Below are 15,128 nucleotides of genomic sequence, written 5' to 3'. Positions count from 1 at the left end.
TTTCCCCCGACTCTGCCTGATGCTGAAGGTAGGTGAGGTATAAGCAAGGGTGTGGTGGTGCTCCCTTTCCTAGCCTGAGGCAGAGACATGCCAAGAACCCTCCCTTAAACCAGCAACACTACACAGCACTTGTCACAAGGGGAATGTGGAAGGGAACGAGGCAGGGCAAGAAGCATGGAAGCCAGTCAGCACTAACCTACATTGGCTTGGGACTCTGTATCCTTATCACCCACCAAAGACACGCTGGTTGGTCTTTAGCCTGTAAAATCCTGCACTTTGAGAAACAACTGGGAAACCTGTTCTCTCCCTGGAAAAGCTGACGTGCTGTAAAGTACTATGGTGCAACAGAAGAGTGGACCAGGCTCTGTCATTTAAAAATACTGTATTTTATTTATATTTATTTACTTAGGAAAACTTAAGGGTAAACGAGCTGGGAGCGTCACCAGTGATGAACCCATACAAAGACCATGAGACGCGAGATCTCCACAACCATATTACACAAAAACCCCATGAAGAAGTGAGACGTTTGAGTGCTTTTATCTGGGCATCAGGAAAACTCCTAAAGAAACAGCTTTCATAGAAATAGCTTTCTTCTTAGCGGAAGCAGGATGCAGACAGCATCCGGATTAGTAGCATGCCCTTGCCAAAGTATCACCTGCATAAGACAGTTGGGATATTTATTGATTGTACCGACACATCACTGCTAGTAAACCCGCTCTCACGATACTCTTTTGACCACATATTTGATAAATGCTATGTAAGCAGTCTGCTTTCCAACATGCAGTGGTAGTTGGCCTGAGGATAAACGCCACCGTGTGCCTGGTTCCCTGTAAAGCAAGAGATCTGTAGGTTGCCCACCTGAGCCAAGAGCATCATGCCGATATGGCTCAGCTGGCTGAGCTAAACTCCATGGGAGCTATTTTGGTGGTCTCTCCAGTACTGCACAATACAAGAAGCATGGCCTAAAGTAATGTCCTTCTACAACACACTAGTAGATCATTTCAGATTCAGTACTATGTACAATTTACTCTTACTTAGTATACTGAGGAGCTGTGGTATTTCTTCTGAGACGTGTTATTTGAGTGAGGATTATTGAATTTTCTGTCCACTGGGCTGCAGAGGGATACTGTGCTCTGGCTCTACCATCAGGTTAAGAAACTTCAACAACTTGCCTCAGTTCTTCAAACAGGGGCGTGAGCTCCTTCTCTAAACTTACAATCAGCCCTGGGAAGAGAGAAGAGACAGAACATTCCATCAAACGACGCAACTGAGAAGCTTCTCTCTAAGCCCCACAGCTCACTCTCTCCTTCCAAGTCACAGGCAGTGTTTTCCAAAACAAAACGTTTCACTTGAGCTGCTCATCCCCCACAGGAACAGTGGGCAGCACTCCCAGCCATGCTGCTGGCAGCCCCGAGCACCAACAGGGGCACAGCTGCATCCCACAGCTCTCCTCCATGCTGCCGCTTGCCTCACTTCCGCTACAGCCTCACTGCTTCCCACACCTACCACGGCCCAAGCAGCTGCAGCAACAATTAAACCCCTTTTGTTTGTCCCATTAGCCAGCGCCCTCATGAGCGAGGCGAAATGCCTTTATGAAGGATTTTCCTACTCCAGAGAACTGAGAAGAAGCAGCTGCACAAGTTACTGTGTAACTTGGAACTGACAGAAGACCAAACAACTAGGATGCTACAATCACCGCGGTGCAGTGAGCACTCTGATGTAGCAAGGGTGAGGTTAATCACAGGAGGAATGTGCTTCTAACCAAAAAGCAACTTCATCAAGTCACCTAATATCTCTGCATTTTTAATCACACCTTTCCCTTCTGCTCTTCGCAACATGCTGACAAAATCCATAATAGGAGCAAAGTTAGTATACCTTGAGATAAATTTATTTTTGACTATTTAAACACCTGAGCCTCAAAATACTACAGCATTTAAAATACACGTGAACACATACCGGTATTGGCATTGCTGCTAGCAATGAAACTTACTACCAGAGGTAAGCGGTTGAACTGCACCACCTGCAAGGAGAGAGAACAGCGTTCAGCCAGCAGCTAACATGTGTTGGATGTCAGAGCTCTGCCACACCAGTTCTTTCTGAAACAAACAGCTGCCTCAGCTCAACAGACAAGCAGAAGCAACAGCCACAGTGCTGCCTTTTAAGCGTAAAAAGATTCACAGTTAAAAACACTAACAGAACTCACACCATGGTTCAGGAAGCAGTACACGGGAAGTCTGGCATCTCCCTCCCTCCTGTGTTCCACAGTGTCATCCACCTGAAATCTAGGTCTACTGCAAACCTGTGGAGTATGCTATGGAGACCACACTCTCCACAGGTAACATGAGAGCAGGCAGGTTTCTTGTTTAAAAATACTATTCTGTGCATAGCAGTACCTCTTCTTCCATTCACAGGGAACTGGAATCTTAAGCACAATAAGCTACTAGCAGCAACAGATTCAAAGCAATATACTCAATCTTTGTAAACTAACTGATTCACTCATTTATGTCCCAAACAAAGCCAGACGCTGCAGGCTAAGCAGTTGTCCAGCTCACTACAGTCATCAAAAATAGCTCTCAAGACCATTAGAACTTGAGATGGAACAGAAACTCAGTAGATGATGGATTTCAGGACACAAATAACCAGTTTGTAAATAAACAAACTAACAAAAAAATGTGAGTGGCAAAGAAAGCAAGAGCTTTCTCACCTCAAAGTCATTCTGGCACCAAGATCAGCTATCTAGTAGATTGCATGTGCTTATATACTATAGGTGTCACTAATTATAAACAAATACTGTTTGTAAAAGAGAATATAAACAATTCGTAATAGATTCTGAAGGCCATATGAACAGCACCTGCTACAAATTCTCGATTACTACCTGTTCAGAAAAATTCCCCATTTTCAATCAGTAAATTTCAGTTTTGAAAAACAGAAGAGAAGCTTAACAAACAACGCAGAACTTTAGCTTGGCCATTTAAACAGTGCAAGAAATGAATCACAAATTCTTCAACAGGAGCGAGGTGGAAGTCTTGCAGAGTTCAGATCCCCTCTCCCTTGTTCAGAACAGTTCAGGTCACCAAGAATAGGCCATGCTGAGCTCACTCACCTGGTATGTGTTGTAATAACAGATGATACTTTTGTTCTTAGAAAGTCCCAGTTTACTGCCCTGATCTGTGGCAAGGGCGAAGGTGGACAGAAAGCCCGGTCGCAGTGCATGTTCTGGAGCATTGTCATTGGCAACTGGAACAAACCAAGGAAATTCTTACTCTTACATGGTATCTACAACCACATCACAACTTCTTACCCTGCTTAGTGCTGTGCCAAAAGCAGATCTGCTGTTGGGGAATACCTGGCACATCTTACATGCTTCTGCAACAAGTACACGACAACCTTCATCATTTAATAATCTGTACATGATCAGTGCTCGTTACACCAGCGTCCTCCCCAGCATGCCTAGGAAACAGGCTTTTCCTTCACAGTGCACAGCCTGTACTGACGTCACTTTGGTTCTCTGTCCAATTCCAGCCTTTGAATTGACCCCTGGCACAGAGTCACTTGAACAAAAACAGGTGAAGATGTGCAAGTTCTGCTGGGTGTTTAAATACTCCGCAACGTTAAAACAATCATCTCCAGTACTTGAACCAGTATTCTTCAGCACTTCTACACTGCAACATAAAAACACCTTAAAGGCTGCAGAGATATGGTAAAAATCACAGCACCAAAAAGTAAATGAAATTAAATAATGTGAGTGAAAGTTGGATGCAAGTGTTTCAGAGCACCAGCCAAGCCAACAAAATACCAATAAGCTCTCTTGAGTTCTCTGTATCGTCATGCGAGTGACTTGGAGACACAAGCAACTTACATCACTCCAACCCTTTCCACTGAGGAAAATTTCCACGGCCCACAATTATTGAGGACATCGCATATGCACAAACAAAAGGATAAATTTAAGCAGGTACATAACCAACTACTGAACCTGAAGTAAAAGCGTAATTTAATTCTTGAATTTTGGTAATTAGGGTACCAGGGCACAACCAGACAAGATTCTGCTGCACTTTTCCACCCCCTGCTGTTCAGTTAGGATATTGGTGCAGGGCACAGTGGGAAGCTGGAGTTACCTTTGATAACAGGCACACCATCTCTGTCTGAGACCACGATAGCATGAAGACCTTCAACACTGCAAAAAAATGAAGACGAAGCACCATTTTAGAAACAGAATAATTAGCAGCAATTTTTTTTTTTCCTGAACAAATGTGCAAGAAGTGGGAAAATATAGATTGCACTGATACTTCCACTAATCTAATATAAAAGGGACTTGTTCTTATTGGACAAGTGGTCTCCCAAAGCAGTAGAATGAAATCTAAAATAAAGCCACCGAGAACTGCATGGAACGTGTAGCTACAGGAAGAGGGCTGATATTCCAGAATCCCAAACATAAAAAGGGTATGGAACTGTTGGATTGGGTCCAGAGGAGGGCTACAAAGATGATCAGAAGGCTGGAAGCACCTCTGCTATGAGGACAGGCTAAGACAGTTGGGGTTGTTCAGCCTGGAGAAGAGAAGGCTCTGGGAAGACCTTACAGTGACCTTCTAGTATTTGAAAGGGGCTGCAGGAAAGCTGGGGAGGGGCTTTTCACAAGGGCTTGGAGTGATGGGATGAGGGGGAATGGCTTTGAATTGGAAGAGTGAAGATTTAGATTAGATATTAAGAATAAATTCTTCACGATGAGAGTGGTGAGGCAGTAGAACAGGTTGCCCAGGGAAGCTGTGGCTGCCCCATCCCTGGAGGTGTTCAAGGCCAGGTTGAGCAGCTTGGTCTGGTGGGATGTGTCCCTGCACATGGCAGGGGGGTTGGAATTGGCTTTAAGATCCCTTCCAACCCAATTCTATATTCCAATTCCCAACTCTATAAATCCATAAACATCCTTAGTCAGGCAAGGGACTCCACAGACTGGCCTGCCTGAAGGAACGCTGGTACCACAGAACTGCACTGCTGAAGCTCACCATGCCAGTGACTGACCAAGGAGTCAGACTCACGAGGTATGTTTTTCTGCTCCTCCTTACCACGTGAACGCGCTCACCCCATGCTTCTCCTACTACTGGGCTGGGCTGCCCTCTCTCTCTCTTTTCCCCTCCCTGGGGCAGTGGCAGCAGCCAAGCACGCCAGGAGTCCCCTCCCCGCACTTCAAACCTTGCACATCTGAGCACCATGCCTTGTGCCTCTGCCCTTGGTTCCCTGCTCTGCTCCTCAGGCCAGATCTCCGCTCCTCACCTCACCTTGTGCTTCGCACCTCTTGGCACCACCCCTCACAGCTGCTCACACCCTGTTCCCCCCTCACATCTCTCCCCTCGTCCCCTGCTCCACTCCTTGCACCCCTCACTTTGCCTCATACTTTGTGCCTTGCCCCTCGCTACTCTGGACACTGCCCCTCGTGGCTGCTCGCACCTCGTGTCCCCTCAGCACCTCTCCCCTCATCCCCTGCTCTGCTCCTCATGCTAGCGGCCCCCTCGTTCATCTGGGCACCGTGCCCCTCCCCTTGTGCTTTGCACCTTGTTCCCCACCTCAGCGCCTTGCCCCCTCATCCACTTCTCCCTCCCCACACCTCTCGTCCCCTGCCCAGTGCTCCCCACCAACACTTCATTCCAAGCCTCTCCCCTCGTCCCCTGTTCACCCTTCCTCGCAAACCCCACTTCCCACCTTGCCTCGTGCTTTGCACCTCGCACACCTGCGCCCCGACCCTCGCACCTGCCCACCCCTTGCTCCTCCCTCAACCCCACCTCGTGCTTTGCACTTAGCAGCTACTTGAACCTCATGTGTGCGTGTGTGTGTGCCCCTAGAGCCTCGCCCCTCAGCCAGCCCTCGGACCCTCACACAGAATCACACAAAATCACTAGGTTAGAAAAGACCCACATGATCATGGTGTCCAATCATTCCTATCAAACACTAAACCATGCCCCTCAGCACTTCGCCCAGCCATCCCTTAAACACCTCCAGGGAAGGTGATTCAACCACCTCCCTGGGCAGCCTGTTCCAGTGACCAATGACCCTTTACGTCAAATTTTTTTTTCTGATGTCCAGCCTAAACCTCCCCTGGCGGAGCTTGAGGCCATTCCCTCTTGTCCTGTCCCCTGTCACCTGGGAGAAGAGGCCAGCTCCCTCCTCCCTACAACCCACTTTCAGGCAGTTGTAGGGAGCAATAAGGTCTCCCCTCAGCCTCCCCTTCTCCAGGCTTCGCACCTCGCCCCCTGCCCCGCTCTTCGTGCCAGCGCTGCCCCCACCCCTCGCAGCCGCTCACATCTCGTTACCCCCGCAGCACCCCTCCCTTCGTCCCGTGCCCCAACTCATCCCATGCTCTCGCTTTAACCACCCCGCCCCCACCCCGCGGTTACCTCGGCAGCTTCTTGTAGAGAAACCTCTTCAGCTCCTGCGGGCAGAGACGGGCGGCGCGTTACCGGGGGAGGGGAAGGTGGGGGAAAGAGAGGCCTCCCCCCGCACGCCCGGCCCCGGCCTTCCCCCCCACCCCACGCCCGGGCCGGAGCCGCCGCACTTACGTCGGCCATGGCTGGGGGCCTGGCGCCTCCGCGGACCTGCGAGACGAGAGGCGGCCCGGTCAGGAGGAGAGGGGGCGGCGCCGGCCCCCCAAGTGACCGGGGCGGGAAAACAGAGGGTGGGTGGGCGCCGCCCGGCCCGGCCCGGCCTGTCCTACCTGCCGGCGCCGCCGCTTCCCCTTTAAGCCGCGGTCACGTGACGGCGGCGCACCCGGAAGCGCCGCGCGCACCCGGAAGCGCTGCGCGCGCAGAGGAAGAGGGACCACCTAACACCCCCCCATCGCCCCGCCCCCAATCCCCGCCGCGGGCCGGTGTCGGTGGTGGTGTGGGATAGGCCTGTGGGATCAGTGGGGCGGAATACACCCTGGAGATCATTGAGTCCAGCTGTACCTGCCCACCACCAAACCACACCCCTGAGCACCTCATCCAGCCGTCTTTTCATAGAATCATAGAATTACCAGGTTGGATGAGACCCACCGGATCATCAAGTCCAACCATTCCTATCAAACACTAAGCCATGCCCCTCAGCACCTCGTCCACCCATGCCTTAAACACCTCCAGGGAAGGTGACTCAACCTCCTCCCTGGGCAGCCTGTTCCAGTGCCCAGTGACCCTTGCTGTGAAAAAAAATTTCATAATGTCCAGCCTAAACCTCCCCTGGCAGAGTTGAGGCCATTCCCTCTTGTCCTGTCCCCTGTCACTTGGGAGAAGAGCCCAGCTCCCTCCTCTCTACAGCCACCTTTGAGGCAGTTGTAGACAATGATAAGGTCTTCCCTCGGCCTCCACGTGTTCCCTGCAGGCTGGGAACACGTTCCCCAGAGGAGCTGAATAAATGGGGCAGGCTCCCCTGGCTGCTGCCCACACACCCACAGCCCCGTGGGACCAGACCCCCTCTGCCTGTCACTATCCCTTTATCCAAAACACACGTCCAGGCCGCTGCCGGTACACAAAGGCTTCGCTTCCGTGCCTGTGTCAGAGCTTACACTGACAAAAACCCACTCACCTGGGAATTGCCAGCGTTTCTCGATGTATAGGCACAGTGCAGTTTTAAAGAAGCCCCGAGGAGATCTTATAGCAACCTTCCAACACCCGAAGGGCTTACGAGAAAGCTGGGGAGGGACTGTTCACAAAGACTTGTAGTGATAGGACTAGGGGCAATGGGTATAAATTGGAGAGGGGCAGATTTAGACTGGATTTAAGGAAGAAATTCTTCACCATGAAAGCGGTGAGGCACTGACGCAGGTTGCCCAGGGAAGCTGTGGCTGCCCCATCCCTGGAGGTGTTCAAGGCCAGGTTGGATGGGGCCTTGGGCAGCCTGGTCTAGTGAGAGGTGTCCCTGCCCTTGGCAGCAAGGCTGGAACCAGATGGGCTTTAATGTCTCTTCCAACCCAAACCATTCTTGAATGGGCTTTAAGGCCTCTTCCAACCCAAACTGTTCTATGATTCTAAAGGCAGAGATTGGCAACTTTTTTTCACAATCAACACAGGAAAAGCTCATTCAAAAGGGCAAATTTATTTGAATGCTGAGAATCTACACCTCCTTCTCAATCCAAGCCATGCAAACACAGCAATTTCATAAGGACTTGGTCACACTAGAGATACCCAAAGAGATCCCCACAAAATTCTTATTTGTGAGCTTCTTCTGGCAACACTTTGAAAATGCTACCTGGAACAACCTCAGCGCACTCGCTTATTAAAATATTCCCTACCATGCACTAAAAATGTTACAAAATGCAACAGGCTTTTAAAAAAATGGACAGCATGATTCCAAGAGACTGAGTTTACCTGTTTCCCTGTCACACAATGACAACATACTATGCAAAAGTATCTATGAGATGGTGCCTGTGTTGCTAATATTAATGGGAATTGTGTCTCCAGTATGGAAAAGAGTGTTTATAATGGTGTATTTCTTTATTATTACATTTGTACTGTTTGCTGCCCAAAGTATCTTGACGCTGTGCCACCAGGAGGGCTTCCAGTTGGCTTTATCACCAGATCTGCACAACTGGGAAGCCACTACTTTATAAAGTTATAGCTTCAAGAATTTCTATAGTCACTGATTTTTTTTTTAATAGAATATTTGCTTTTACTGTTACATTTTTCTTCTGCTTTCTTTGGCAGAGCTACAAGAAGACAGAACAACTGTTTAGGGGATGAATGAAATTTATGGAACAAACAACTTTAAAAAACATATTTGTGCCCTCCTGTTTTAATCCTTTTACAGCATTCATTACAAACTTATATTAAAAATGTATACAACTTAAAGTTGTCTCTGCTGCCTATTTAAATGAACCTGTTACATTTTAGTGACCACAATGTGATACAGTTTCTTGGAAACGTGTAACGGTATCCAGACTGTTTAAAGCCAGAAATTAAAATTTAATCTTGTTTTACCTGAACAGTTAAAAGAACTTGTGAGGAAATGTTCATCAGATGTGAACACTGAACTCACTTGTGACTCAGGATGCTCCCTAAATACAACACAAATTGGTGTTTCAGGAGATGCAAATCATCTCCCCTTTTCATTATGCTACGTCAAAGCATCGTGCCAGGATTTTTCATGCAGGGCTTTCCTGCATGCTCTTTTAAAGGAGAAATCAAGGACCCATGCTTGTGCTATCTTTAATTCCAGATTAAATACAGGTAATGACTAAATAAAAAGAGTAAGAACTTAATTCTAGGTTGCCAGAAAAGTTGAGGGATTTTCAGTTGGGCTGTTCAAAACCAGTTTTGTTTTATTCTTTTCTTTTCACTATCTTATTTTAATGAGAACCTTCTGAAGAAAGGTCATCTGAAAAGATTCAAGTACTCTACCCTCTTCAATTAGCATCTTGCTCATAAGAAAATTAGTTCTGAACTTTCCAGCAGATTCCTTCAACAAAACCAGGGAAGATAATGATGTTTCTGAAGAAAAATGACATTTCTCATCAGACTTGAGAGAAAAGGAACAATCACAAGGAGAGAAACACCCACTTGGAATATTAAAATCATGTTTGCAGGCCATATTTAGAGCAGGTTAATCTTTATGCTACAGGAAATAATAGCACCCTCCTGCATACTGCTGCATATTTCAAAGTGTGCAACTACTGCACCCGTTACATGCCAAGTAGTTTTGGTTTTTTTTTCCCACCAGTATAAACACATTAATTGTTTCCTTCTTTAAAAATGGCCATCGCAAAAGACAATGCAATGAAACGTGGCAGCTCAGGTCTCACTTGTAAACTGCTGGGATGTCTGTGTTGCCACAGGACACAGCCACTGCATTATTCCAGTCTGCTGGGGCACTGATAGCGATCTAACTGACCCAACACAGCTCAACATTCATCCAGGTTCCATTTACCTGCTCAATTGCAGCAGAAGGAAATGCAGAGCAGTCATAACCCATCCACTTATTATAAGCAGCTTTGCTAAGACCACCTCTTCCCTCCGACTTCACTGTTCCAGTATTTGATAAATGCATTACATATCCTTTTTCCTCTTAACTAAAAGATCACCTACATGCTTAGACTCATTTGTGAAAGGGAAGGCCCGGGTACTGGTGAAAGCCTTTGGAACAATTTTCTTCTATTAAGAAGACACAGGAGTACCAATATGTACTTTGATAGTTTGTTTTCATTAGTATGTTTACAATACATTCTGGACAGTTACAAAAATCTGGGGAATCATGTTTTCTTCATAAATTTCCATTGCAAACTTCAAACATTTGGGTGCGTTTCCATCACTTCTGCATACTTTTCCTATAATCTCAGTAAGGACATCCAGTACAGCAACCCTTTTTTGGTTTGTTTCAGCAGCTTTTAGTTCTGCTTTGTGCTGCGGCCTTTGATGTCCACCTTGACTGCTGGTTTAGCTGCTCAGGTAAAACCCTGCAGCCAGTCCCTCTCATATTACACCAGTTCTCTAAAGGATATTCCCACTGGGACAGTTTAGAAAAGGTACATATGCAAAATGATTTCTGGGCACTTCGAGCTACAGCATTTAGTGTATTTCTAAAGTTAAATCCTGCTCTAGATTAGAAAGAATTTCAATGGAGTCAGTCAAGTAGTTAAAACTTCAGGAGGAGAATTTGTCTCCATGAACCGGTAGCGTTGTTCCAACATAGCAGTTTTCTCAAATACTGCCCTTATTAAGAGCCACCTGGCATTCTCAAGCACGAGAAACAGTCTCCTGCATAGCACTGTTAAAGTGTAATAACATCAGCTACTGAACCTAAAAACATTTTCAACCCAGTTTTAAAACTTCAAGTACATTGTACTTAGCTGCTTCACAACACCTCTCTGCATCAGCAAGTGTGGCTACATACAGTGTCCACGTATGGCCCACTGAGTTACGTGGTCTCGTATGTAGGAGCCAAACAGTATGTTTGCTCAGTTCTAGGAAGTCGGTCCAGCAACATTCCGGTCCAGAGAAATGCATACCCTACCTCTTCTACCTCAGAACAAGTGATATGGCTCTGACCATAGGAGCGTACTGCAAACTAGCAAAGCATTTAAATAGTTGGCAAACGTGTTGAAAGGCACATAGCTTGTCCTTAGCAAAATTTCCCTGTTCCACTTGTGGAGCCCATTGAGGAATCAGTGTTGAGACCTACTGCGAAATAAAAAAATAGTAAGAAAACTGAAGCCTCCCAGAAAAAAAAAAAGGTCGCCTTTCTTTTTTTTTTGAGCTTTAAGATTTTACTATTGCATGTTTTCCTCTACCTTTCCAGAGAAAATTAAGAAAGCTATGGATGCACGGTAACCATTCTTATGAACTTAACTACTACTGGAATACCAAATGGTAGAGCTGCTGTAAATTGCTGCAAGCACTAAAAGCAATGCTTATAATGGTCTGTACAGCATTTGCAAATATTACTTTGAAAAGAGATTAGTGTAGTTCTTAGTTTTCTCAGCATTGCTTAGAAATGCTAAAAAACTACAACAGCTAACTGCTACTCTACACCAGATCAATATACCCCAACAGATATTTAGGAATAGATGCCATTATATTTAAAAATATCAAGTTCCTCTAAGCTGGTAAACTTAGAAGATTTTACATAGAGTTACAGATAAAATATTAAAAATTCTTGTTTCAACTCCACACACTTGACATCTGAATAGGAGTGATGTAATCGTACTATTTATTCCATCAGTGAGACAAAATGTTGTATGGAACTATATTTCTGAGATTTTAAATAGAAAGTCATTTAACTCGTATATACACAAAGTGTTCTTTCCACAGATATTTACATGGCAAATATGTTAGAGGAGAACCACTATGACTAAGTCTCTACAAGTATAGCATCCTTTCTGAGCTATTCTCTCTGCTGAAAGAATTCACAGAAGCTTTGAAGTAAAATCTAGACAATTAGAGTTATCTATATTTCACAGTAGGTAAAGAAGCCATTAAATGATATTTCAGCATAAGGTTTCTGGAAACAGCTACACAGTAGAGTTTTACATCCACCCTTCTTTTCCAGCATTCACGGTGAAACTAAATCTCTTCTTAATTTACAAGAGAGAGAACGGCATACGCAAAGATGTACGAGTATAATTGTAATTCATCCTTCTCGATAGAGGCTGGTCAGCCGTTCCAGTTCTTTGCAGTTGTCCATGGACATGGAGTCTGCTTTCTTTCGGAGACGGTCATCTCGGTATACTTTTGCTGCATGAAGTAAGTCTGTTTCTGTAACGAAAACAAGAGAAGAGGTTTTTCAGGTTAAAAACTGAATATTTCACATGATACATTCCTTCTTAGAGCTGTCCAAACCACCTCAAGTTTAATCCTTGCCCTTTTTCCCTTCTTTCTATTCTAACTACCCACAGACACCACCTCAATGGCAGTGCTACAGCTTCCTTTTGCTGGATCTTCACATGTATTTCATCTTTTTGAGTAGGGAAAGGTGGTACCAGCCTTCCAGCACCCTTGTATTTTATGCACCAGTACCTGATTTGAAAAAAAAACCAACAACCAAACTACCCCATAGAACTATGCATGAACAAAAGACCCCTACTACTTCTGCCAGACCTCATTAAACAATACAAATACAGGTCACACTCAGTCATTTTGCGTATTATTGACAGCTCTGGCATCTTGTCTGTGCCCAAAAATCCATTCTGAATGTTAAGTCCTTTACTTCAGCTGCTGCTGCTCCAGGCTGCCAGTGCTCAGAGGCATTAATAAAAGAGCTCTCTGTATTATACTGCTGTTCAATAGCTTGACATTGCTAAGGCATTTTAATTCTATAAAATCTTTTTCTGCCCTTCAACTCAAAATGGATTAGCAAGGCATTCTTAAATGGTAATCAACACTGGAAAGATTTTAACTGTCAAGGAGACCCAACACACAACAGGTATTGCAAATCCTTAAAACCACAAAATCAGCTGTTTCTATAAATAGAGAAAATCTGTTACGGGCTGCCTTCTCAAAATCAATTTGATAGTTTTTACAACCTGATAAATTGCAAAGAGGAAACAACACAATAGTCACCACCTTCAGGTTATTTTTCTTACAGAATCATGGGCCTCTTAACATTGTCCAGGACCCTGTTCATGCTTAAAAAAGTCAGTATGTCGAGAATAAATACTGAAGAATGTGAAAGGTATTCTTTCTCCTCTTTCCCTCCCAAGGTGGAAATTGCATACCAGCTAAACCTTTTCAAAGATATTTAGACAGTAAATATATTGCAGGAGACACAAATATAACATGCCAGGAAATCTAAGTGTAATGACTAGGTCAATAAAAGCAAACTGTACTTCTGGATCTACAAATACTACATCCTCTTTTTATTGTGCTGGATTATATCTTGTCTTTATTTTTTTGTTAACACCCACATGATTTTTGTAAACTATTTTATTACAAGACTATCAGTCGTTCATCTAGCAACCACTTGTAGAAGAAAAATCAGGTATACATTTCATGAAGAGTGAACATATTAAAACATTTCAAGATGATCAAAGGACAACCTATCTGGGAAAATACATGAGGGTTGTTTTTTTTTTGCTTATGAATTATACCTCAAAATTCTTTGATGCTTTCCTCTATTTGAAAAATGTAGGGAAAATACATTCTGATCAAATCTACTACTCCAGGCAATGATCTGAAAGTTTTCTTCCAAAGTACAAGTGTTTCTCTTGCATAGATGTGAATTATTTATCCAGTAAGGTATTACTAAAGTTGAAAAGTTGAAACTGTGTTTCAACACTGATGTCATTTTAGCAACACAGAGCATGAAAGGCTGATGAAATGGTCACAGATAATAGAATAACAGGTTCAAATTGATGATGATCCGGAGATGGCTGATTGCTATTCAGTATTCTTGTGCTTTAACGTAGAATTAGAGGATTTTGGAAGAAAATAGCTTCTTGTATAACATTAAATTAGAACGGAAAAATATATGGCAAACTAAAAATGCTCAAGTTTTAAGGTCTAATATAGCCAAGGTACCAAGTCCAGAGAGAAAGATTATTCAGCACTGCCAAAAGATTAAGCACTGATTCACAGCTTATGATGTTTTACAGGACACGCTGCATGTCCTTAGTCATCTGGAAAAGCAGCGTTTGTGTGTACTGTGGTCTAAGGCAGATTTTTTTTTCTTTTTCCCCAGAAACAACCATGTAAGCTTTTATTTATTTATTTATTTATTTATTTACATAAAAGCACCTAGGAAAAGGAAATATTGCCATGGTAAAATAATGTGGAAGAGATTAGAATTCTTAGGTTTGGTCCTTAACTTATAGCAATTTATTTCTTATTACCAGTTCGCTGTAGTCTTGAATTTTCTGAGAAATGGTCACAGATAATAGAGTAGCATATTAAAACTGCTGTTGATTGCAGATGGTTGTTAGGTCAGTGAGTAAAAGCCAGAAATTAAGTCACACTGAGGACACTTCTAGAAGTGAGAAATAGTAAGGAACCTTACACTCAGGTATTTTAGTAACACAAGCATTTCTCATTCTTGCGTGAGGGAATCCTTTTTCATAGTAACACATGCTTTCATGAACTGACGCATATCACCAGACTTACTTTGTTGCCTCTCCTTCCAACAGTTATTACGAATATTGGACACATAATCCTCTTCCACACTCTTTTCCACTTTTTGTAATGACACTCCTTTGTATTCATTTCTAAAGTCTTTGTTGACGTAATAAACTACACCCAAGTTTTCTGTCTGCATTTTTATAGTCTGCCCCGTGCTCCTGCAAAAATGGAGGGATAGGGGAAAGAGACATTAGATATTTATTTCATTTTTTTTACAATACAAATACACTTTAAAAAATGTTGTTGTTACAGAAGAACAGCACATCACTGAATTTGCCATTTCAAGACAAATAAAGAAATGAATGGCTGCATAATCTGCCAGAGAATAAAATGACTACATTTATGTGAACAGTAACTTCTGCTTAAACCTTTGACCTTTTAAAATACCCACTTTAGTAAGATGCTTGTTTCATATCTCTTCAGTCAAATATAAGCTCTCGTAATAAAAAACTACATTCAAACTGAACCGAAAGAAAAACGAGTCGCTATTCTCTAGTAACCCAGTACAGGCATCTCCATTCTAAAGTGTTTTCTGATAGCCCTGATAAATCCATCTTCCTGCTG

The 15,128-nt window shown here is 44.1% G+C and overlaps 2 protein-coding genes across 2 annotated transcripts in view; both read right to left on the bottom strand.

The window, feature by feature from the left end:
• Positions 1-365: 365 nt before the first annotated feature.
• LAMTOR3 (late endosomal/lysosomal adaptor, MAPK and MTOR activator 3) lies at positions 366-6,721 on the bottom strand. The gene is made up of 7 exons (XM_069855593.1): positions 6,704-6,721; positions 6,549-6,584; positions 6,387-6,421; positions 4,116-4,174; positions 3,104-3,237; positions 1,957-2,020; positions 366-1,224 (listed from the first exon to the last, which is right to left on the bottom strand). The coding sequence occupies exons 2-7, from the start codon at positions 6,555-6,557 to the stop codon at positions 1,151-1,153; spliced, it is 375 nt and encodes a 124-aa protein (XP_069711694.1). The 5' UTR covers positions 6,558-6,584; positions 6,704-6,721; the 3' UTR covers positions 366-1,150.
• Positions 6,722-8,039: 1,318 nt separating this feature from the next.
• DNAJB14 (DnaJ heat shock protein family (Hsp40) member B14) overlaps positions 8,040-15,128 on the bottom strand; it is a 29,352-nt gene continuing 22,263 nt past the window's right edge. Inside the window, exons 7-8 of the mRNA XM_069855578.1 lie at positions 14,550-14,722; positions 8,040-12,209 (exon numbers count right to left, since the gene is read on the bottom strand). Of these exons, the coding sequence (XP_069711679.1) occupies positions 12,085-12,209; positions 14,550-14,722 (298 nt within the window). The 3' untranslated portion in view covers positions 8,040-12,084. The remainder of the gene's footprint in view (positions 12,210-14,549; positions 14,723-15,128) is intronic.

Source organism: Phaenicophaeus curvirostris, chromosome 4, assembly GCF_032191515.1.
Source record: "Phaenicophaeus curvirostris isolate KB17595 chromosome 4, BPBGC_Pcur_1.0, whole genome shotgun sequence".
Taxonomy (NCBI): domain Eukaryota; kingdom Metazoa; phylum Chordata; class Aves; order Cuculiformes; family Cuculidae; genus Phaenicophaeus; species Phaenicophaeus curvirostris.
Note: the sequence above shows the minus strand (reverse complement) of the source record. Positions and strands in the feature narration are given on the sequence as shown.